Below are 24,402 nucleotides of genomic sequence, written 5' to 3'. Positions count from 1 at the left end.
ATGTCCAGTTCTCGTTTAAATAGTTTTTGGGAATCCATAAGATACGTTTCTCAAATGGTGCAACATCTTTTACAAAGCGATCTCAGCTTGCCATGAGTGTGACTGCCTTTACATAACTGGATGAATTATTGATGTTTTCCCATTGGTGTGTTTGGACAAATGAGTAATGATTGATTTTGTCTCGACATTGATGAACACAAGACAGCTGAGGCATTTACCTCCAGTGCTTCTAGGCAGCACACTCTTCAGGAGTTCTGAAGGTCTTCATGCTTTTTGTTGTTTTGTTCAATTGGTAATAAGAAGTGTGCCCGTCTGGTTCCAGGGAGTCCTTGGTTTTCCACATAGAGGATGGTTTGCACTCTCTTCACATTTCATGTTAAGAATCCTCTTCAATACAAACATACACACTTAAATAGGTTCCTCTGTTTTTAACAGAATCCAGTAAATATACGACGCACACGCAGCCAAATTGTCCCCAAAATTTACTGTGAAGAATGAACAGATGTAACCTATAATCAAGCCTTCCTATTAGCAGAACTGACCAAGCTTAACGACAGATGCGATATGCTCATGAATCATGATTCTTGGAATCCTCGAACTCGTCTGGTGCTGACAGAGACAAGTCCCTTCTCTATGTTTAAGCGCTGTGAACTTTGAATACCAGGTCCTTCTGTAGCACGTGCTGTGGAATATCCATGTCTTGAATTCACCTTCGGGCCACTTTGAATGACCCTAGGGATTTTCTTGTTGCGCTAATGGGATCAACGTAACTCTTTAAATCTTGTTTTATGGGTTGCACCGGTGCAAACAGTATAACCGTTTAATTTAATTTTTTTTTATTATTATTATTTTAACTTGTTCTACTTTCATAGCCAACAAAAATATGTTTATTCTCGATTTTTTTTTCTCTAGCTATGCTTCTGTGTAATTTTTTTTGCTGATCGAGTCATTAAAAATATTCCATAAAGAGAGAGGAAATAGAATGGAGAGGAAGAAGTGTGAAAGAAAAATATTTACACGTGCTAACCAAGTTCTTAACTCAAAGAAACTACAAACATATTGTTAGGACATCATAAATCAAATATGTATAGTATAAACATATGCAGGCCGAACCCAATAAATAAACCGTGGCTCCCTACAGGCCGAAAACTCCCATGATTCTGGTGGAATTGACACTAGACAATTAGAGAACATGGCATAAATCCAGAAAATTTTGAAATGATAATTTTTTGTTTCTGTTCAAGTAGTTACGAGTTTGATTCTTGAAATCTCATATTTTTAAACATCAATATTGTATGCACGAATAAGCACCGAAGGGTAGGTTAAACAAAATTTGATTTGATTAAATAATACGAGTTCAAAAAATGAATTGAATCGAAGAAAAATTATTAATCTCGAGCAGTTAATGGAATTCGAAGCAATTCATCCTGTTCTCCTCTTTCTTTGAATTTTGGAGGTGGGTTCAAGAATATAACAGTTGGCTTTCAAGCCCTCAAAAAATAAAATTGCTGGACCTGGCAAGTGTCATTTTATTGTGAATACACAATAATGTGGTAACACAAAGCTCAAACGCAACAATGAGGTTCGCAGGAGCACCGAGCATTAGAATAAGAAAATTCGGGGCCAAAAATTTCATTTTTCAGCCTCCGTATGAGTCATGAGAGAACCTGCTAGTATAACTGCAGGTATCATTATAGCCTTGTTCGTATTAAAAAGGAACCTTTTAACAAGAGGAAAATTTCAGAAAATCGCGAAAAGTGTCTCTGCATATGTTATCTTTAGGATTCCAAGAAGTTGTATAGCAAAGCTGAAACCTCCAGGTCATGGAACAAAGTTATATCCGAGGAAGAATAGTTGGAGGATTGGCTGGAACTTCCGAACTTTCCTGCAAGTAAAACTCAATTTCAGTGGCATTACCATAATTAGGGTTAATTTTATGTTTCTTTAACTTGCTACAGCTGTTCAGATAGAATAGCGCTTTGACTACAGTGAATATTTTTTTACAGCAGTTTGTTCCTAAAGTAACATGTTTCTGCTGTCAGCTGTATAGTATTCCCGCATACCTTCAGATATTTTGTTAGCATTGTTGTAGTGCTGAAATTAAAACCCTCAACCGGTTCTCCCTTCACACGAGATGCATGAAGTTGCTTTCTAACTTGAGTAGCCAACGACTGTATTAAGAAAATGAAAGAGACACTTGGACCAAGGAATACCAAAAGGAAAATCGCAAAAGCAAGAACAGGAAAGGCAACATTTAGTTCAGAAGAGAGCATAACTCTTGGACAACATGTTTGTTTCGTAAGGATCAAACTAGTTCCTGAGGTAATTCATACCTTTCCTAACTCAACTCCCCACTGGTCAAAAGAATTGATGCCCCATATGAAGCCTTGCACAGCAACTCTGTGTTCATAGATCGCCAACAACTGAAAAGGACAGATTTTCTGCTATTAGACCAGAAGGAGTTTATATAGACAGTAAAGCAATGAAAGAACAGACACAATCACCGACAAATGCATTGTAGGAAAGGGCAACCTGAATTGAGTACATGGAATGGAACGTGGAGAGCGAGGGATACCAGGTTCAAGTAAGCATAAGCACTGGAAGAGTGGTCAACCTTAAAACTAGGTGGGACATTACTTTTTTTTTCACATGACATTCAGCTACAGACATTCCCAATAATGGATTACATGTCGCTGCCGTTGCTATATCATGGGAAATCTTTTCTGGATTACAAAAAATAGGACAACATGTAGCTAGCAGAATTCCCACAGGAAGTAGAATCACTAACCAAAGCATCAAACTCAAACATAGGATTTCTAAATAGTAAACTTGCATTCAAAAACTCTATTAGCACAACTACTTCATTAACAAGCAGAAGCCACAAACCTGTCCAATTTTGTAAGCATCCAATGATGAGAGCAGAAGGCTGAGAGAAGGCCTATTGCCAGAGAAGGTCTGGGCAAGACAAAGCAATGCTTAAGATTAATCATCCAGTGATAATTGGTAAAGCTATGCTGTAGTAAGTCTGAGGATTCACCTTGTGAGGTACGAGATGCTGCAGAACATTCTCTTTTTGCAACTCTTCTGGTGTCTGCAAAAAAATATAAATAAATTAATAATTAGACGTCACTGCAGACAACCCCTGCACCATGAATCAGATACAGCAGTAAGATACCTTGGCCCTTATAGCATGCAAATATAGTTTCTTGTATCTTTTTTCTTATCCTTTTAGTAGATACATAAATGCTTAAACCTACCTTCCCGTATGCAAGGGCATCTGGCTGGGCAAAAAAGTTGGACATGAGTTCATCATGGTTATTTACAACCTCTCCTGTGAACAAATTGATTTGAAATCAGATAAAGCATAACTAAAAATTCAAAGCTTAAAAAGTTGACCTTGTAAATCTTAATCTTGACAAAATACCTTCTAGGTATACCGGTTGCTGACTCTTCACAACACCAATAAAGTCACAGGGAATCACACGTCCCTGAAAATTTTAAGAGGATGAGTTAACAAATATGCAGCAAATGGGAATTGAAGTTGGTGCCACACACATTGAAAAAAAGCAGGCCACTGTTCAATTAGAAACCATCCAAAATGAAGAACTAAATTTCATGCTCCATTTAAAAAGACAGGCTGTTGAGGTGCATATACATGAGTATCGAGATGTTAAGTTTACCATGACAGGGTATGTGCAGGAAAAAAAAGGCAAAACCTTGCATAAAGATATCAAGATTAGAAATAAATGTATCCAGAAACAGCTTATCCCACAGAAGCAACGTTATGCAGGGATTTCTTCAAAAAAATAAATTCATAGAACTAGGAAATTATTTGAATTTCAGAATTGAATTTAAGAAAACCAACTTAGTTATCCCTTGACCTAATTTTACTTCTACCAAATGTATAGCGTAACAAGAAAATTACCTGGTGAATTAGTTGATAAAAGCTATGCTGACCATTTGTTCCTGGTTCACCAAAATCAATTTCACCAGTTTCAAAGGGAAGTGGTTTACCATCAATAGATACCCCCTTGCCATTACTTTCCATGCTGACCTAGATTTAAGTAAAATAAACAAGCCTTGAGTACTTTAATAAGCAGATTTTCTCTCTTTTACATATTTAATACTAAAAGGGAAAGGAAAGATAGAGCTCAAGTAGGTTTGCCTGCTGGATGTGCGGTGCAAATTTCTCCAGGGCTTGAGAATAAGGTAAGATGGCCTAAAGGAGTAGTAGAACAAGTTATAGGACCACTGGTAAAGTTAAGAATTCTAAATGAGTGGTAACTCAAATAGATCTAGTGAAGAAACACTCACTCTTGCAGGATATTCAAAAAATGAAACATTCCACACGCTCAACATACCTAAAAGTACCTGCAGGAGAAAGTCAGAAAGTTATCAACATGTCTTTAGAATCTCATAAAGCACATCCAGGACTCATGCCTGTTGAGATAATCCCCCAAATAGATATCACAAGGCAAAAGACATAGCACCATACTAAATGCTTCAAATCTAAGAGGACCTCAAAGACTGTAATCATATATCATACCAACTGTTTAATCCAGAGCCTACCCATGTTAACAGTGATTAAGCACCACTAGTAGAAAATCATACGCAATTTTTTGGGATAAAAAAAATAATAGATTTGATAGAATTTCATGATGTTGGAGCACTTACAGGTAGATTTTTCTCAAATGGTGCAGAATAGAAATGCTGATCAATGCTTGATGCTCCTTTCAAGAACCTTGAGTAGAAAAGTAGAAGTTTTTATCAACTACGTAACAAATCCTAACAAAATAGCAAAAAAGACCAGGCAAGTAACTAGGAGATGTGTGGGAAACTATGGAGGACAAAAAGGTGATAAGTGTACATTATGTATACATCTTTGTATGCCACAGATTGAGAATCCTTGGCACTTTTGACATTGTTTCTTGCGAACCCTAAAAAAATGGTGAAGGAAAAATCTAATGCGTGAATTAAAACAATCAGAAGTTACCATACTTATCAACAACTGTGAAACCATATTGGAGAGACAAAGGTAACACGCCAACAGCACTACAGACTGCAAGCAATGACACAATTAGCATTCTGCATGAAGTTCGCCATAATTCCGTCCATAAAAAGAGATAAAACCTACCACTATATCTTCCACCAACCCAGTCCCAGAAGGCAAAAGCATTGTTAGGATCAATGCCAAACTTTTCCACAAGCTGCATTAGAAAGAAGAAAAATTGAGTAGAAAGGTTGCCAAATACCAAAAAAGGGCATCTCTAAGAGAAAGAAGAAGGAAGAAGGAAGAAGAGCCATTTATAGAAAATGATATAAAGGGGGTGGAGAAAATGATTTTTTAAAATACCATAGAACTTCAATCATCCTAAAATCTAAAGAATGATAGTGTGCAAACAACATAAAGTCACTTTACCGTAAGATTAGTGCTAACTGCAACCATATGCTTGGCAACTGCAGATGGTCTGAAAATAAGTTGCAGAAGGGTCCCAAGTTATAATCAGAGAGAGATATGGAGCAATTACAAGATTTATAAATGCATTTTAAAAACTACGAGACAGACATGGAGCATTTATGCAAACTATTTATAAGCACTACTCTCTCAATCTTAGCAGTCATGCTATTCTAACTCTGAAATCAATCCTCCGCTTTTCTTTATTGCCAAAATGATCTAAACTTAATTCCTGGATCACCCAATACCGCATGCTTAAATAAGAAGATTTTTGCACTAACCCGAGTTCTTTTGAAATCCATGCCCTTAGTGTTCGAGCATTCAGCATAGTTTCAGCTGTGGTAAAAGTCTTTGAAACCACAACAACTGCATGTAATTACAAAAAAAAATAGGATTTAGAATTTAAAGTAGGAAAAGGTGCATAAGTAAAAGGTATACAACAAACTAGTGACATGAATAATGAACAAATATTATTTACCGAGGGTAGTCTCAGGTTTGAGGCCTGCAATATTTCTAGCAACATCAATTGGATCTACATTTGCAAGACTGGCAAATGCCAAAAAAACAAGAACATCATTTTGCATTGTAAAACAATCTAATGATACAATTGCCTTGTAAGCATAGACATAATCATAAAAATCATTTATGATGACCCCTTAAACCATGAATGCACCTACAACTAGTTGTCCGCACATTAAGCATGTCGTTTGTGTGTTTACATCACTTATGATAGGATGTCATAATGTGTATTGCAACTCCGGGGTGGCCAGTTAAATGATGCACCATTCCCCTGATATGCGCTATGAGCAATAATGTCACTTTTAGGATACATCTAGCATTTGAATGTTCCCTTTTCCCCCTCCTCTCAAAACAAAAGGAAAGGAAAGGAAAAGAAAAGAAAAGGAGGAAAGGAAAGGAAAAGAAAAGAAAAGGCATATCGCTAGCTCTTGTCAGCTTCATCCCCTGCAATACACAATACCTGTATGAAACATAATTTCTCTGACTCCTAAATATAATTTCACACATGAAATGGTCGAGATTTTAGATAGTATCTCGTGGGCTTATTCCCCTCTTCTATTTATTAAGGTCAGAAGCAATGAGTTCTAAAATTTATTTCAAAAGCTCAATAATCATTGTTGAAAGCAAGTGGACCTTTGCTAAAACAATTTGAACATTGAAGCCTATATCTGTAAGTTTAGGATGAGAAGCTTGTATAACACTAACACGGAAAATAATGAAGTGTGAAGTTACAGTAAGTGCTTACAATCGCAATTGGCGTCCTGTAGCACATTTGCTGGCCTCTGGATCTGTAAATTGCAATCAGTAAACAATAAAATTTAAGCAAGATTTTGCCGTAAAACAAGGTCAACAGTTTTTATTAAGAAAACACAACCATGATGCAATGAGAATAATATAATAAAACAGAATGGTGCAGCTTTAGTAAATAAAGCATCAGAAAATAAAGCATCAGATAACCTGTTTGAAGAGCGGTATGCACAAAAAGAGGACCCAGGAAGCTGCCACCAATGCCTACTGAAATAACATCAGTAAGTGGTTTTCCTGTGGCTCCAACCTACCAACATTCAATTCATTACTGGCTTCAGCATCATGTATATCAACTGAAATTCAGAAAGGAACTGAAGATTACCCAAGAACCATTGCGGACCCTCTCAGAGAAATCCTTGATCTTGTCCAGAACATTCCAGACATCTGGTACAACATTCTTGCCATCACTTTGCATAACTGCATCCCTTGGAGCACGAAGAGCTACATGAAGCACTGACCTATTCTCAGTGCTGTTTATCTGAAAAGATCCACACTAACATCAGACAGCATGTTCATACAGCCATATTGTCAAAAATACACAAATACAAATACAAAACTTAGCAAACATCAGTGATATGAGTGTTAATAAGTAAAATCAAGAGAGTTGGACACCCTCTGCTCTAACAAATGGGGTCTTTAAATAAGGCATTATAAAGACAAAACGCAGGATCACAGATCAGGAATTCATAAAGGACAGCGAATTTCTTGACAGAAATAAGTACAGCACACCAATTTCACATAAGCTTACGCATGAATAAGATTACAAGGATAAAATGTGACTCACATGCTCCCCATTGAACATGCGATCAATCTTTTGCTTGAGATGAGCTGCCTGTGTAATGGAAAGTGACTTGCATTAGATAGTTACATTGCAAAGAATCCTTTCAAACTAACATTAATAAGGTGCAGAGAGTGGTAAGAAAAAGTTGATGGAGAAATTATTACGTCCCACACATGGTGGTTTGAGAGGCTGCCGTGCGCTGGCAGCAAAAATTCCAAAAAAAAAAGAACCACTCAAAATTTACCTCTGCCAGATTACAAAGTTTATCCATGGTACCAGGGGTGGCTCGTTGGCGTGAGTAGTCAAGCGTTATTCCATCAAAATCACTATCGAAATTGCGCGCACACATTACAAACCCAATCCACAACAATACAGTAAGATAAAAAAATCGAAACAGAAAAAACATTAAACAAACTTACACCACCATTGACTTGCATCGGTCAGTGTCACTCAACAACTCGCGTAAATGAGTCTTCTTAATGTCCTCAACATGAGACTGCAAAAACAAAAGCCCGATTTATTAATAATGCCTTTATAAGTATCTTTTATATCATACAGAAAGTAATAAGCACTTTACCTTCAAGTCCTTCCATGGCTGGGTTTCGCAAATTAAAGTCGATGAAGCCATCTGAAATTTGTCTGGAGCAGGCGCTTAAAAAAAAAGTAGGCAATAAATTTATAGTGGCTATAGTCAAAATCGTGTAATAAACAGTCACTTAAATGATCGAGAACTCGATTATCGAATCGATGGTTGATACAAGTTAAACAAACGAAGTAGTCAGCAGCAATCACAAGAGGAAGAAAAAGGAAAACAAAAGACGATACCTGAGAAGAGGGAGAGAGGGATTAGATGAAGCTAGGGAAAAGAGAGGATAGCTGCAAAGAGAAGAATAGAGAAATGAAGAGGCGGTGGTGATGTGGTCACGTGAAAGTATGAGCCAGGTGTTGGCTAAGGAGTGTGGTCACGTGAAAGTATGAGCCAGGTGTTGGCTAAGGAGTATGGTCACGTGAAAGTATGAGCCAGGTGTTGGCTAAGGGGTATTTATCAGTGAAAAAACAAATAGTTTTAAATAATATTTTTAAAACAAATTATTTTTAATATTAATACATCAAAATCACCTAAAAATATATATAAAAAACTAATTTAAAATTTAAAAAATCCATTTTTTTAAAAAAAATCCAATGAAACACTTTTTATTAGAAATTAAAGATGATAATAGTTATCCATGAATTGAATTTCTTGATATTTATGTCCTAGTTATTATATATCACATAAAACATTTATATATTTATAAATTATTCATTAGATTTAGGTATTCATTATCTTATATTATTTATTAATCAATAAAAAATAAAATAATTAATATATATATTGTGTTAAAAATATAAATATTATATAAATATATATCCTAGCTTAAGTTCTTGCGAATTCAGGTTAAATTTGATAATATTTATATTCTATATATTATTTATTAAATCTAAAAAAAATATTCATTTATTCAATTCGGTACAAGTCATTTCAATATCCATCGATTTCATATTAAACTACCCGGTAGAGATTACAAGGGGCATCTACCTTTCCAAACGATGCACGGATCAAGTGAAGTGTCTGTTTTGTACTCCTTTGGTGTTTCTTTATGTATCAACAGCCATGGATTTTGACTTTGCTTGTGATTTCAGGGGACGAGGTAAGGCATGCTGCCCAGCTGGCAGATTATTTATAAAATAAATAAAAAATTATATATATATATTAATAAATTTATTAATTTAAATCAAATATTGAGCCAGAAAGGTTTTTTAAAGATAATATTTCTTGAGAAAAAAACTTAAATATTTGTTTCAAAGTTTTATGTGGTTTGAATCAATAAAACTGAATTTTATTTTGTCAGATAAATATTAATTCAACATAAAAACTTATTTTTAATATTGTAAAAGCTTTATATAAAACCAACCAAAACAAAATATCAAACATGGTTTCAAGTCAATTTAATATGAAAGAATTAAATTATGAATAAAAATTTAATTGAAAATAAAAAAATATTGTAAGCAATCCACCATTATTTATGTTTTTCTTTTATGTTGCATTTTTATTATTTTTTAATATTTTTCTTATTTTGTATGTTCATGATTTTAAATACCATTTCAAAATTTATCGGACATCCACTTTACAAAACCAAACTACAATTGTTCAATGAAAAGCAAAAAAAACTCGGTTATGAAAAGGATGCCAGTTGAAAAAAAAAAGAACATGGTCAAAATTGTTAATAATCCAAACACCATGTCGTGGTTCAAATGGAAAGCAAAAAATACCTGGTAAACAAAAGAATGATGCAAATGAAAAGAAGAGATCCCAATAAAAAAATCCAAATAAAAAATATATATTTAAGATGGTTAACTGTTCATATATACAATGTTTCCAAATTAAATATTTTAATGTTTTTTATAATTATAATAATATAATTGATCAGACACGGAACTTTGAGTAAAAATGGCAACGAGGTCTTTTCTTCTTCTTCTCATGACTGGCGAGCTCTCGCCCCGATGATGCTAATTCAAAACTAATGTATAAGAACTCATTATTCATCAAAATATTGTTACATTGTAGGTGGAACATGTTTTATGAGCAAATAATTTATATAGTTTTCATTGTTGGAGGGAGTATAAAATATGATGGTCAATTTAGTAATATTATGAATTGTTATATTGGTAAAAAGATAACGATAGATTAACATCGAGAATAAATATGATGTGCTAAGTGCTCGTTTGGCATTGAGATTACAATTGAGGTTAACAATCAGTCACAAATATTAGTGTTCGGTTAAGTTAAGAACTGAGTTTTGTTTTAGTGGAACTCATTTAAATTACGGTTGTTACCGCAGTTTAACAAAAACAAAATTTTTATGTTTCTGCTCCATTGTTCATGTAAACTAATTCAGCTGATCCACTATTCACGTGAACAGTGGAGAGCATCTTCACTGTTAATGATCCGGATAGGTTCCGGCCCTAACATAAATGAATTGGACTGGGTCCAACCTGAAAAAATAAAAAAAAAAATCTAACAAAATTTCTCAGGCATTGTATTTTATTTAAAAAATTAGTGTTTAACATTATTCAATGACACTACATAATTATATTAAAAGAAAATTTCATGATGACGTAGCATTTGCAGAATTTAATCACAATCCTAATTTTATTCCTGATGATATTTTACCTGATATTGTTGCACGCTCATGAAGTTATGAAAATCATTCTTAACTAAACACATTAAATTATTTTTTGTTAAACCATAATTTCAATTATAATTTCAATCAAATATATATTTTTTCAAACTAATCTTTACTAAAAATATTTTTTATAAAATAACTTTTTTTAAATCATAACTATAAAAATTACTACAATAATAAACACATTTTAAAAAAGAATAGTTGTTGCATAGCATAATGATATTATAAGAATGATGATGATAGTGATGGTGGTTATAGAATAATTACAAAAATATGGCAGTGAGTAATAGTCTGATATTACTGAAAACTTGCAAGTTGATACTTCCATTGGAAATATAGATCTCGGGTGCCAATAATTTCATTACCAGTTGTATCTCATAACGTACGAAGGTAACCTAATATTGCGCAAAATCATATTTTAATGTTTTTCTTAACTTTCTTTTTTATCTCTCATCTCTTTAAATTCCACATCTTTTTGGCTTTTTTTGTTTTCTTTTTCCAGGAGATTGATTTTTTTCCCAATTGTCAATTATAGTCCCTAAAGTTCTAATATTGCGCAAAATCAAGTTCAGGTCAAATGATATTTTTTCTATACACATGAGAATCTGATAGTGAGCTCGTCAAAACGGATAATCAAAGCTCAGCATGAAAATAATAAACTAGTAATTTACATGTATGTTGTGGGTCAAACAATAGCTTTTCAAAAATATAAAATGGATAGCTACACCGTGTTTCAAAGGACAATACTATCATTCGAGATGTTTTGAGAGCCCCTCTTCATATAAAACGTGTGAAAAGTCATACGGGATGTTGTTTGTATGAAACAACAAAGAAAGAATGTGTAGTTAGTGGTATAAACATCAATAATTGTATTTAATCATACAATGTTTGTGCAACGAATAGATAAAGGCAGAGCTGGTTTGTAAGCATATGTATTTTCATTAATTGCATCAAAGAAAAGAGAAAAATCAACAAATAAAATGATGCAAAATAATTAATTCATACCCAGTGTTGCTTTAAAAAAAGAGGAAAGTTCTTTCACACGCTTCATGGCGAGGAAAGAATATGCTACTAGTTGAAGCCTTGAAGGCGGTATGAACGCGATGGGAAAAAAATACAAAAAAATAATCACGATGTTATGAAACTTTGAAACAGTCAACTCATTTTTAGAAAGATGAAACAATACAAATTTAGAGTTTATTATTAAGTTTAAAATGTCTTGCATGAACATCAGACACAAAATACTAAGATATTATTCGATAAAATATCAAATAAAACATATTTTAATGTTTTGTTTTCATATTATAACGACAACACATCATTGCTCTATTTTTTAGACAATGTTTATGACCCTCTGATTGCTCTCATGGACCAAATTTGTTGGTTCTCATGAAACCTCTGATTCATTTTTTCAAGCTTGCACAAATAGGAAAATATAAAAGGAACAAGCATAGTTAGCTTGTTTTTTTTTTTTAATACTATATTATAGTTTACAGAGGGAAGAGGTTGATTATACCTACCGTGTATAATCAACCACAAATGTTTTTTGCAAGAAAACAACGAAGATTTCAGCCAAAGCGACCCAAGTCCCAACCTCAGTTGTCAACTTGTGACAGATAGCAAGCTTGAATAAAACCGGTTACACCATTCTACGCATTGCTATTCAATCCAGTCCTCTACCAAAGCCACTAAGAACACCGACAAATCCAGACCTTCATACTTAACAATCGAAGCATTTCCCTGCACATCAACTCTCACCTCTCAAGCACACCCACATATTACAACGATAATTTCCATTTCCCGATTGAACATACCACTCTTAACTAAGAAAATTTTAAATGGGAAGCTGGATCGACCAAAATGGACAATTTATCAATGCACAGGATTGTGAATCTCAAAATCTCATTCCTATAACTTCAAATCCTATATTTTCCAAACCATACTTGACCTTCGAGCTTAAGGTATTTTAGGCATAAATAGCTTAGTGCAAAATGTCATTAGCAATTCTAATGTTCCTTCCAATAAAACATTGAAATACAAGCAAATTCCAAATTTTCTTTGCGCCTTATTTTGATAGTTCAACAATAACTCATCATTAAATGCAATACCAATCAATTCAGGATAAAAAAACATAAAAAGAACCTCGCTCAACCAGTTGAAAGATAACTGTCAGTAGCATTTCTACCAAGCACTGGTAGGATGATTACAAGGAATAAATTGTCTGAATAACACCTACTGGCAAGACCTTTTTTAAGGTCAATAAAAGCAAGTCTTAATCATAGCAAGTTAAGCAAGGCCATAAAAGTTAAAAGAGGTAATATTGTTCAGTTTCCACTTGTAACTAAGAATCGCTGAACCAAGGAATTGAATAATTAACAAAACTCCACAGCGCCCTTGAGTGCACATGAATAAGTGTGCATTGAATGAAAGGAGCCGTCAATGGAATCAGAAAACTCATCAATTAAAAACTGAGACATAAATAGTATAAATCACATTGATCACCCCTTTGTGTTTATATGCAACCAAAAAGGCAACTGATATAATTCATAAAAAAAATAATTCCCGCCACATTTTCTAGGACCTTTTACCAAACTATTGAAAAAAAACAGAAAAAAACTATTAGGGAAAATCCCAGATGACTCGATAGCCAAATAATTGGTCTACAAAAACTTTTCAACAAACAGAAACGAATTTTGATGTGTATCATGAAATAAAACACTGCATATACCGAAACATGGTGCATGATAGAAGTATAATTGCTGTGAAGATACTATCACATATAATTTCATAACACTAGATCAAAACAGCACTCAAACAAACTGATATCAAAAGCATCATAGAACATACATCCACACACCTCTTGCATATATAATGTTCCCAAGACAAGGCAAGAAAACCTTTTTGCCACTCCAGCCATCCCCCACCTCCAAACCAAAAAAAAAAAAGAATAGAAAAGAAAGGGGATACCAACTAACAGGTTTTGGATCACATGATAAAACAAAGTTAGTAATAGAGTCGCTAGAACAAGTTTGTTAAAATCTAAGCCTGCTCGGTCTTTTTTCTTTGCTATGTCATCCTTTTCTAACCTATGGAAAAGAACTTCTGAATCCAAAAGCATTCCATTTTTGGCAACTAATAAAAAGGCAAGCCAAAACTAGGACACGTTAGCAAAACAGTGGAAGATTTTCAAACCTCATTTTTCCTTAGATAATATCATATTATCTTCCACTGCATTCCAAAAAATATATATAGAACTCACAGTTATTGCCAGTTAAGTCAAACACAATTCAAAAGCAGTGTGAGAAGCAATAAACTACACCCCCCACCCCCCCCACACACACACACACAAATGGATTAGAATATCATTTTAAGAACCAAAATAGGAAGTCAGCAATGGTAAAAGATGAAGAGATATGAATAGATATGAAATGAACCTTAATTCACACTGCCATACTCAAGAAGGTTGCATACCTAGAAAAATATCATCTTTTAAGCTTACGTATGCCAAAGACAAAACATAAGAAGATCATAAAGCTTGAGAAATATAAACACAAATCTAAAACAATGTAGAAGGTTGCTTACTAATTCTTTTTTTTTCCCTCCTGTTTTACTAGTCTAATAAAATGACTCAACAACATCCTCTTATCTTCTGATTTTGAGTTTGAACTTGGAATTATTCCTTAAATCACCCAATGTTACATGTAGAAAGCAGAAAACAAATGCTCCTTTCAGCCCTCAAAAGAAGCAGCAAGAACTAAATCTAACATACAAATGTCCAACAAAAACATTCAGGACCAACATGCCCAACCAAAATGAGCACCACAAAACTCGGTGGCAACCAATTATAAATAATTCTAATATAGGCTAATCAATCTTTTTTCAAACTATGATTTGACAGGGAACAATCAAATTGGAATTGAAGCACAATAATCATCAATCCAGCATTTGGATAATTACACTTGTGAATTCAGCAAATCATCAATGAAACCAATTTGACAGTGGAATGGGGAGAACAACCTCGCATTAACACTTTTGCAGGGAAATCATACAACACAAGCACTTAACTATGCAACTTATATAAATTAAAGAAAAATGAAATCCCAGTGTTCTGGAAAAAATGCAACGAGGGCAAAAGCTAATGTACTTTGCATAACAACAAACATTTGTGAAAATAATCTCATAAGAAATCAAATTTCCTGTTCACCAACAAATTTAGTTTCATTATGAAAGCTCCTGTGGAGTAATTATCAGGGGAAGTGGAAGAACAAGTTCTTCATTTCGACTTTACACCAAATCAGTTAAAATATAGCATATCTGTATGTCAAGTTATTTTCTCATCTTAGCCATGTTTTGTTTCTCCAATGACCTATATGCATAAAAGTGCAGTAAACTAGTTCTACTTAGAAGGAATTTTCCTTCACTCAAAACAAAAGTTTTAGATCCAAAGATATTAACCACAAGCAATTTTTTTACACTAGGCTCTAAATCAAATCAGAAAAATAAGAAATAACTCAAACCATAAGGCCAATTAGAGGTTGCACTGAATGAAGCATGGCAATATTTGCATTCAATTCACATGGACAGACAGATATGATAAGGAGTGTATATCTTTGTAATACTTCTGTCAAAAACCACCAGCCTATATAGCGGCTGACATCAAACCAGAAACGCATGTCGCACACCTTTTTTTTATCAAGATAGCTACACTAAATATAGAGAATATTTACTTTAACAAGCTTGGCTCCATACATGTCCCTCAACTTTGCCTTGAATGGAAAACCAAGCCCGGTGCAAAAAATTAAACACGATGAACCCCTCTACTTCCATCTTGTGCATTCTTAGTCCCACTGTACATTACTATCAATAACAGACCCTGATGTTTTAATAGAACAATCCAACTTGCCTTTTATTAAATCATATTTTGTGTCCTGTCATTCCACTTGCCAGAATACAATGACTGGGCATTATCAGAGAACAATTTTAATTCGACAAAAAGTTCATATGAAAAGACCATCTCATTTCTCTGTACAATTGAAAAGGAAATAGAAATTATTTAATCTGATTGAAACACGGGGAAGAATAGCAGCATCATCCTTTTTGTTATCAACAGTATTCAAATCCATGTTTTAATCTCTGTATCATTACCTTCTCTTTTCCCCTTCTTCCCCGCATATCCCTTCTACTCCCAAACCTAGAACAGTACTTGCACCCATACCCAATTGGGAAACTGACAGTGGAAAATACAGAGCTCAGGTGGTTAAGGTCAGATATCATGCGGGTAGAAGGGAAGCCTTGGATCTTGGAATACTATAGGACCTTTTGTGCACAATTCTTGCAAGATTAAAGATCAATATACTTTAAGGCTGGTAGCTTGTGCAATACTTCTCCAAACAACCTCCTTTCCTCACCACATGACCAAACACAGAACGCTCTCTTGCTTGTCATTTATATTGTTGTAACAGTAAATATTGAAACATGATGCTAGAGTAGGCTACGAAAGACTATTAATTCAACTTATTCCAATCCATAGCAAGCAGTCAAGGTTGAGGCATAATGAGAAAAATATTCAGGTCCAATGCCACAAAAGTTTGACTGATGCTTTAACACATCATCCCAAACAACAAATTTGACCAGATACTAACTCACGGGTTCCAGTGATCACCCAAATCCAAGACACAAGGGTTTCAAACAAATGAATTCAGGATTAACACAGATCATATCTTCTAAACATGTTCATTGAGCTTAATTAAAAGTATAATTTAATATTTGCTAGGCTCAGACCTAAAAGAACGTATGAGCACGTTCAACTAGATTTTATACTTCAAACATGTTTCTATATCTTATCCAGATGCAATTTTGACTGAAGCTTATGCTTCACAATAGTATTTTGTCACATCCTGTGTTTTGTATCCAAGTTATAGATAAAACTTTTGTATGAGGAGCACTGACTACACATGGCAGGCAATGCATGGTTCTTATGAAGTATCTGTAACAAACTATGGCTACATCAGAGACCAAAATTCAAGAAAACCTAAAATTAAACATTTCATGTTATTAAAAATTACACAGCTCAAAATAACCAATTAGTTTTCAGATACTTACCGGAGCTGCAAATGGATGACACAATGCCCTGGAAAAAAGACAGGAAACAATATTGATACATTAGCATTTCCAGTGGAAATACAACACCTTCCAAGGAGAGAAGTGCCAAATCTAAAACCTGAATTACTTACCAAAATGCACTATCACTTCAAGTTTGTAGCGGCAAATCTCAGGAGCAAGTGCCTCCAGAATGACAGGCCATGGATCAGATGCATGCACTATGTTAGCGCATATAGATAGTAAAGGTAAACAAAATAATAACTACAACCATTGATAATGACCACATAAAAAATATAGACATTGACTGCTTAAGCAGTCCTGAAATGTCTGAAACACAAATGCGTATTGCAAAACAAAAAAGGGTGCCAGATGTAGCAACACTGAAATGTAAGAAGCATATTAAACAGCAGACGTGTTCTTTGAAAGCAACATCAAGATCCAAACAAACGAAAGAGGCATAAAAAAAACTATCATAAAAAGAAATATAAGAAACCCTAGGAATTCTAGTTCAAGCTCATGACAGGAAAAGAAGAATAAAATTTCCAGCACTTTCGACGGGTTATTAAATGAGCTCCTAGTAAACAAACCAAGGTACCTTCTCCTGGGTGCCTTTTAAGCATCTAAGCACTGGAAGGATGCCTCAAACCAGGGGAAGATTATCCTGGATGAAAAATTTAATTAGACACTCAAGGACCAGAAAAATCAAATAAAAGGGTAAGAGAAAATATAGACTGCAAATATAAAAGTGAAATAATTGCAGCACTTAGAATGACAAACGTTTTGATATTCAGCAGTATATACAACTATATGAGTAGAAAATACAGGTTAAAACAGCAGAAAACGAGATTCTTCCTGCCTGCTTCAGCAATGGGTCTCAAAGAATATATACATTTACTAACTCGTGGGTTCCAGAATACTTCTTTCCTTATTATGTATCCCACAAATCCAATTGCAGCAACCATGTCCAAAGTACAAAAAAAATTGTAGCAGAGAAATAAGTGCAAATTTGATGAAATTTCACAATGGCCCAATTAAAAATGATTACAAGAGGAGAAAAAACGCCTTTGGCAAGTTGTCTTACAATAGAACCAGTACATTCCACTGAATGAACCGCCTGTAAAGAGTATTGCTGACCACATATCACCAGTTTTGACTTCAGCCATGCGAAAAACTGTCCAAAGCTCAGAGGCCAGAAGACAGAATATAAAGATAATGTGCAATGATTAGATATCTGAATGGGTTAGGTCATAATGTACAAATTCTAGTGCAACAGCATGTCTGGAGTCAGAAAAGCAGCAACATGGTTCACTTGCCCGTGATGAATGGGTGAGCTAGTGCTTGATAAACTGTCATCCTCTTCTCAGGATCCAACACAAAGATTTTTTCTAGAAGATCTTTAAAGTTTGCTAGCATCTTTGGATCCTCACCAGGAGAGCCAGAAATAATAGACCCAACATCCTTTGCCTTTATGTTCACAATAATCTTTTTCATAATCTGCAGAGAAAGAAAAAAAAATCAAATCAAATCAATCAATTTGAAATTGGACCACCACAAGGTACAAATGTTACGAACAAGTCTGTGAATGGGACCTACGCATACAAAATACCTTTTTAGTAACAGGATCTTCCTCTGTAGCATGAAAATTCAAATCATTATCAAAATGCTGGTCAACAAATGCACCCTGCATGTAGAAGTCAAATCAGATAAAGAAGGATAGCCAAATTCAGGAACAGAGTTGCAAGCCACCATGGAGAACCATCAACAATGATTATCGAGAGGGGTGGGAGTGATTTTACCTTCTTAAGCATCTTCTTTGGGAAAGGGCCCTTCAATTCCATGTGAAGTCGTAGCATGTCATTGTTTGTAGAACCTGGAAAAAGAACCTTTCCAGAATAAAGTTCATACAAGCAGCAACCAACAGACCACATATCCATCGGATGATCATACGGCAAACCAAGAACTGCAACAGAAGTGCATAATTACTTTTTCCCTATTTGGAAACAATTTTATTGTTATAAATATTATGAAATATCAGCTTCTTTTTTCTGGCGAAAGTGTCAATATCAATTTATCTTTCTGGAGAAAGCGTGTCAGTAACAATTTATTTAACAAGAGTGCCCAAAATAGTTGTTCAACAATGGAACTTACTTATTTCAGGAGCACGATAAAATCGGCTTACAAGGTACGGTGTAATTTCATTTTTACCAGAAAACATCGCATTACCAAAATCACAAAGCTTCAGCACATTTTTTGCCTCATTTACCTGTGGGAAAAGAGAGGAGGAAAAGGTGAATTAAACAGCGTGTAATCAATGGATAATTAACTAAAGTAACATAACAAAATTGTGGCACTGAAACTTACAAGCATATTATCAGGCTTTATATCACTATGAAGAACACCACAGTTCCTTAGATGCTTCAGAGCAATAAAAAGCTGCTTCGCATATGCTCTAACAGCAGTTAGTTTAAGGCCAATATCTCGACCAAACTTTTTAAGGACCTCACGCAGGTTCATATGAAGAGATTCAAAAACTAAACAAAGATGGTTTCTATACTTGAAACTTGAAAGAAAACGAACACAGTGACGCTTGTTCTCTGGATCTTGACCTGCTAATTTCTTCAATATTGAAACCTCTGTATCACCAGCCTTACGCCTGCACCATAGATGTACAATCAGCGGCCAATAAAATAAGTTGACAAAAGGAACAAGGATAAGAAAAGAGAGAACACAGTATTATTAAAAAAATGAATACTAACATTGTTTCATTGTTGCGTATAATTTTTATAGCCACTTCTTCAGGTTCATCAATGCCAGCGTTCAGATCCCTTGCGCGAACTACTGTAGAAAAGACACCTTTTCCATGAGCAGCAACAATCTCATATCGACCATCAAGTACTTCTCCAAATCGGTGGCCTACATACCAAAATAATAATATAAAAAATAAAAATAACTATTTGAAGAGCAAAAACAACATATTGATCTACCAGATTCACAAATTTTCAAGATCAATAAATGCTTGCGACAAATTGAATACAAGCTTATACTTCCTATGATTGCCTCTGAAATGATGTAAAGTGAAGTCTCATCCTCCAGAACAAGAACACATGTTCTGGTGGAAAAAAAGGAAAATAACACTTTCAAAATGGATTGATAAAATAGCTTTTACCATGAAGAGTCAAATTCAAAAACATCCATCTCTTAAAAAAAAACATGTTTCTATATTAGGTCTTATATTCAAAAGGCAAAAGAAGTATGTCTTAGGCAGTGCTCAAGATAAACTAGGGGGAAAGGAAAATAGAAATGACAATGGAGGAGATTATCACATCTCAGAATACTTACTATAATATCCTACAGGATCATCCCAATTGTCATGAAGACCACTCCTCACGATTGGCAAACCCTCTCCTTTACCCTGCAACACATTCAAAGCACAAATCCTTATCATAATTGCTCATGAATAGTTTAAAGAACAGCATTGTGCAACTAACAAGGAAAGTATGACAACACAAAAGACAGATAAACAAGATGCACAAAACTGTGGATCTTACCGTTTTACGAACTCCGACAGGAGTCTCTCCAAAAATATCATCACAATATTTTTCATCTCCTTTACCCTGCAACACATTCAAAGCACAATTCGTTAGCATAATTGCTTGTGAATATTTTAAAGAACTGCATTACACATCTAACAGAGAAAATTTACCAACACAAACGACAGATAAACAAGATGCACAAAACTGTGGATCTTACCGATTTACAAACTCCAACAGGAGTCTCTCCAAAAATATCATCACATAATTTTTCATCTGATCTCTCACTCTGTGCATAATAGTAACCAAAAAGAAAACATCAGCAAAGCGAATCAATGGTGAACTCCATTGTGGATTCAGTAGAAATTGTGTATACAGTTCCCACCTATATGATTATTAAGCTTGACTAACCAAGTAGAAAAATAAGACATTAGGGAACCAATGGACAGACCTTTGGCGAACCCTCTCCAAGCCCTGTAGTTCCTGAAGTCCTCTTGGAAGCTTGTATTCCATTTTGTAAAGGTGATTTCCCCACAGAAAATGATGTCTCGATAACATAAACATCAGCACCATCAGTCCTACCATCAAGAGTTTCTGGAGCAACATTGTCAGCTGCTGCTGATTGGTCAGAACCTTCTATAGGCTCCTTGTCTGCTCCACACAAAACAATCTTCTTGTGAGAAGAAATTAGCATGAGCAACACATAATAATACGGAGAAAACAGATAAAAATGAATGGTGTAAACATCCATCAGTACCTAACCCTGCTCAATATCTATTGTATGAATCAACAATGGGAGCAGATTTTTCTTTTAGGATTTTCAACTAACACACAAATCATCCATCCACCATTCCAACTTGTGAGATGGCAGCAAAATTATTGCCTAAATGTAACTCAGACTAAGAACTTAAGCATTTTGCAACAGAAACAAGACTTTTCTAGCCCTTGGATGAGTATTAACACACCATATAAAACAATATTCTTGTTGTTTAAGTTGCAAATATTGCAGGTGCTAGTGGAACTTGGACATCTAATAAAACAGCAATTCTGAATCACGTTTCTTGAAAACAGCATGAAACTTTAATAAGCAAGTTGTCAAATACAAATGAGACTCATCAAGCAAGCATGTACAACTTGAAAATCATGTTCATCTATGACACAACAAACCAAACAGTTGGATGTTGATCCTGAGCTTAAGAGTAAATATCACAGTACAGTGTAAAAATGAAGCTGAAGGAATGGAAAAGTACTTTTGTCTGCATCTTCTGATCCAGACTCTTTCAGCTGCTGCAACTGCTGATTTCTATATTTTTCAAGAATGGCATCCCTTCGCTTTCTACTCTCCTCCTTTATTCTATCAAGATTATCCTCTTCCTGTTCAGCTAATTTCAGTGCAATCCTTTCTTCAAAATCATCTTGGTCATCTTCATCTCTGAAGGAAAATATAAAACATAAAGTTGGGTCAAAAAGGTGCTCTGGGGACATAAATTTTCTTGAAGTAAAAAAGCTGTTTTCAATTAAAATAAGCATTTCAATTTTATCAATAAAGAATACCTGTTTAGATTGTCTCTTCCCTGTCCTAACAAATTACTGTTGGAATTATAAAATTTCTCTGAATTGCTCTTAATAACCCTAGATTTCTCCCTATCCCTGTCATTTCGCCTCTCCCTGTCCCGTTCTTTTCCACTGTCATGGTCCCTAGCTCTATCCCTTTCTCTGTACCTATCTCTACCATTCTCCCTTTCTCTCTCCTTATCTCTATCTCTGTTGCTAGCCCTTTGCATATTTTTGTGTTTGGTCATATCTGTTTCCATCCGTTTTTTTCTATCTATCTCCTCCACCCTGTCCCTACTCCTCTCCTGTCCTTTCTCCCTCCTCCTTTCCCCATCTAGCTCCCTATCCTGTTCCTTCTCCCTTCTCCAATCGCTTTCCTTGCTCCTCTCATTTTCCATCTCCCTTCTCCTATCCCTGTCAACCTCTCTCTCCCTGCTTCTCTCTTGTTCCTTCTCTCTTCTCCGTTCCCTCTCCCTCTCCCTCTCCCTGCTCCTCTCTCTGTCCTGTGCATCCTTACTGTGATGCCATTCTTCTCCATCAAAAGACTTGATGTAACTAACACTCCATTCCCTATCCACATTTCTCACTGAATCTCCAATGTTGTGCCGCAAATTCCTGCTGTATCTAGACATTCTTTCATCATAAGAGTCATTCTCAATCCTGTCATGGTGTCTTTTTCTTCTCAAAAGAGCCTCATCTTCAATTACACTACGGGAACGAGATCTCTCCCTAACTATATCTCGTGACATTGATCTACTTCTAGCATGAATCTCATCATGATACTTATCATGTGATGGTGAACGTGCCCTCTTATGCTTGTCTTCGCTGCTTTCAGATGATGGTGACTTCTTCCAATCCTTTAATTTGCTATCATCACCCTCAGTTGGGTCAATATCCCGGTTATTCTTTCGCTTACTTCCTTTTGAAGGGTATCTAGATTCCCCATGCCTCTTCTTGTCATCTGTATGATTTTTGTGACCCAAACTACCTTTGATAAGATCCTCTGAGTCAATTTTAGAAACTAACTCATCTTGAAGCTCAGCCTTAGAATCTCTTTGAAAGCTGACATCATTGTCAAACTTATCAACAACTAGTTGATTACTCACGAAACCATTGTCTTTCTTGTCAAATCCCTGCTATAAAATATATAAGAAAAATAAGTGACAAACTTTGAAACATGACAAACAGTGTGGGTGATTATCAAAGGAAGAAACACATGTGAGTACGCAGGGAAAAAAACAGAAATATTCAGAATAACAGCTTCTTACGAATGAATATAAAGCCATCAGTTCTTCATTGAAAGGCCTAGAGGAAACGTCTTTCTTTTTGCAATTCACACATGTTCGTGTTTGTAGGTGCAAGCAGGTTCTTACATAGGTGTATGGAACATACTCGATAAGACTCTCACCAGCCAAAAATTCATCACATGTTCCAAAAATCAAAACAAGCATCCGTTTGGCCGCTGAGGGAAGTTGGTAACAAAAGGAGAAAACATTTCCATTCAGACACTCAGATTTTCAAATTAAAAATCACCTTTCACGTTACTCCTTTAAAGGAAAGTCCCAAGAGTAAGCAATTTATTAGATTTTGTAGCTCTGAAAAGCAGTATACAAAAAGAATTGAGATTCAAGATTCCACGTTTTATTAAATTTCTCAGCGACCAAACAAGAAGCAAATCAAGGCAAAAAAAAGAAGTAACAGTTTGCGCTAAAAAAATAGGGATAAAAGAGGGCAAACAGAACACACCAGATTTTGAGAATCAGTTATTTCCTCACGTAATTCATTGGCCTTGATATCGACACCACCAAAACCTTCCTCCTCAAGAATTTCCCCTTCCTCCACGTCATCGTTATCAGCTCTATTACTATGCGCAACAGGAACCGGAGGAGGAAGAGTAGGAGGAGCGATTTCTTCACCGCCTTGCTTGGTATCCCCTCCGTGCTTCTTGCTACGATGGCGGTGATGTCGGTGATGATGGTGACGATGTTTCTGGCGCTTCGAGGACTTCTCCACCTCGTCATCGGAGGAAGATCCTCGGTGCTTGCGACGTGAGGCATCGGAGTCGCTCGCCATTGTTTGGTAATAGTGACGGGGAAGCAAATCTAGGGTTAAGCGATTTTTTTATTAGGGATTTTTCTTTCTCTAGGATGGAAAGAGGGTGATTTTGGAAATACAGTGAATTGATTACGTAAGTAATTTGAAGGGGAGGAGAGGTCGTCGTATTGCGCTGGCTGACTATCCTTTCCAGATTTGGAACGATGACTCGCGCGCGTGCCTTGAAGAGCGTCTGGGTGGTGCCGGCTGTTTTGTGATTAAGGTTTTGGATTTCTGATTTTTATTTAAAAATATTTTTAAATAATATTTTTTATTTGATTTTTAGTATTAGAATATTAAAATATTAATTTAAAATTAAGAAAGATTGAAAATTTG

General features: G+C 35.1%; 2 protein-coding genes across 12 annotated transcripts; both read right to left on the bottom strand.

Moving 5' to 3' along the window:
* Nucleotides 1-1,500: 1,500 nt before the first annotated feature.
* On the bottom strand, nt 1,501-8,543 carry LOC133705590 (glucose-6-phosphate isomerase, cytosolic). 2 transcript variants are annotated; one of them, XM_062130879.1, is made up of 24 exons: nt 8,388-8,543; nt 8,140-8,213; nt 7,982-8,058; nt 7,807-7,888; nt 7,566-7,613; nt 7,104-7,259; nt 6,932-7,028; nt 6,720-6,762; nt 5,934-6,001; nt 5,737-5,821; nt 5,420-5,468; nt 5,135-5,207; nt 4,999-5,059; nt 4,675-4,741; nt 4,315-4,371; nt 4,166-4,219; nt 3,926-4,054; nt 3,425-3,488; nt 3,258-3,331; nt 3,038-3,091; nt 2,887-2,955; nt 2,334-2,423; nt 2,064-2,171; nt 1,501-1,885 (listed from the first exon to the last, which is right to left on the bottom strand). In XM_062130879.1, the coding sequence occupies exons 2-24, from the start codon at nt 8,188-8,190 to the stop codon at nt 1,835-1,837; spliced, it is 1,707 nt and encodes a 568-aa protein (XP_061986863.1). In that variant the 5' UTR covers nt 8,191-8,213; nt 8,388-8,543; the 3' UTR covers nt 1,501-1,834. The 2 variants fall into 2 exon arrangements, with proteins under 2 accessions (XP_061986863.1, XP_061986864.1); XM_062130880.1 differs by having other exon boundaries at nt 8,140-8,201; nt 8,388-8,537.
* A 3,476-nt stretch (nt 8,544-12,019) lies between these two features.
* Nucleotides 12,020-24,175, bottom strand: LOC133705234 (uncharacterized). Of its 10 annotated transcripts, none has more exons than XR_009844236.1 (18): nt 23,719-24,173; nt 21,973-23,108; nt 21,669-21,850; nt 20,870-21,069; nt 20,639-20,707; nt 20,437-20,502; nt 20,228-20,300; nt 19,645-19,801; nt 19,250-19,541; nt 19,037-19,151; nt 18,685-18,848; nt 18,495-18,569; nt 18,202-18,382; nt 17,970-18,059; nt 17,484-17,549; nt 17,020-17,071; nt 16,889-16,916; nt 12,020-12,526 (listed from the first exon to the last, which is right to left on the bottom strand). XR_009844236.1 is itself a non-coding variant. In XM_062130371.1 (15 exons), exons 2-15 carry the CDS (start codon nt 23,421-23,423, stop codon nt 17,920-17,922), a joined length of 3,030 nt encoding a protein of 1,009 aa, XP_061986355.1. In that variant the 5' UTR covers nt 23,424-23,434; nt 23,719-23,858; the 3' UTR covers nt 17,629-17,919. The 10 variants fall into 10 exon arrangements, 5 of the variants coding, with proteins under 5 accessions (XP_061986355.1, XP_061986353.1, XP_061986350.1 ...); XR_009844234.1 differs by lacking the exon at nt 12,020-12,526 and adding an exon at nt 13,227-16,772; XR_009844235.1 differs by lacking the exon at nt 12,020-12,526 and adding an exon at nt 13,227-14,014.
* Between the last annotated feature and the right edge of the window lie 227 nt (nt 24,176-24,402).

This window comes from Populus nigra, chromosome 10 (assembly GCF_951802175.1).
Source record: "Populus nigra chromosome 10, ddPopNigr1.1, whole genome shotgun sequence".
NCBI classification, from domain to species: domain Eukaryota; kingdom Viridiplantae; phylum Streptophyta; class Magnoliopsida; order Malpighiales; family Salicaceae; genus Populus; species Populus nigra.
Note: the sequence above shows the minus strand (reverse complement) of the source record. Positions and strands in the feature narration are given on the sequence as shown.

Coding starts and splice junctions, on each gene's coding strand:
- LOC133705234 (XM_062130366.1), bottom strand. CDS start 24,045: ATGGCGAGCGACTCCGATGCCTCACGTCGCAAGCACCGAGGATCTTCC. Junction 21,070..21,668: donor ATCAGAAGATGCAGACAAAA/GTACTTTTCCAT, acceptor TGTGTGGAGCAG/ACAAGGAGCCTATAGAAGGT. Junction 18,849..19,036: donor TTATCGTGCTCCTGAAATAA/GTAAGTTCCATT, acceptor CTTCTGTTGCAG/TTCTTGGTTTGCCGTATGAT.
- LOC133705590 (XM_062130879.1), bottom strand. CDS start 8,190: ATGGCTTCATCGACTTTAATTTGCGAAACCCAGCCATGGAAGGACTTG. Junction 6,002..6,719: donor ACAGGACGCCAATTGCGATT/GTAAGCACTTAC, acceptor GGCATTTGCCAG/TCTTGCAAATGTAGATCCAA. Junction 3,489..3,925: donor TTTATCAACTAATTCACCAG/GTAATTTTCTTG, acceptor TAAAATTTTCAG/GGACGTGTGATTCCCTGTGA.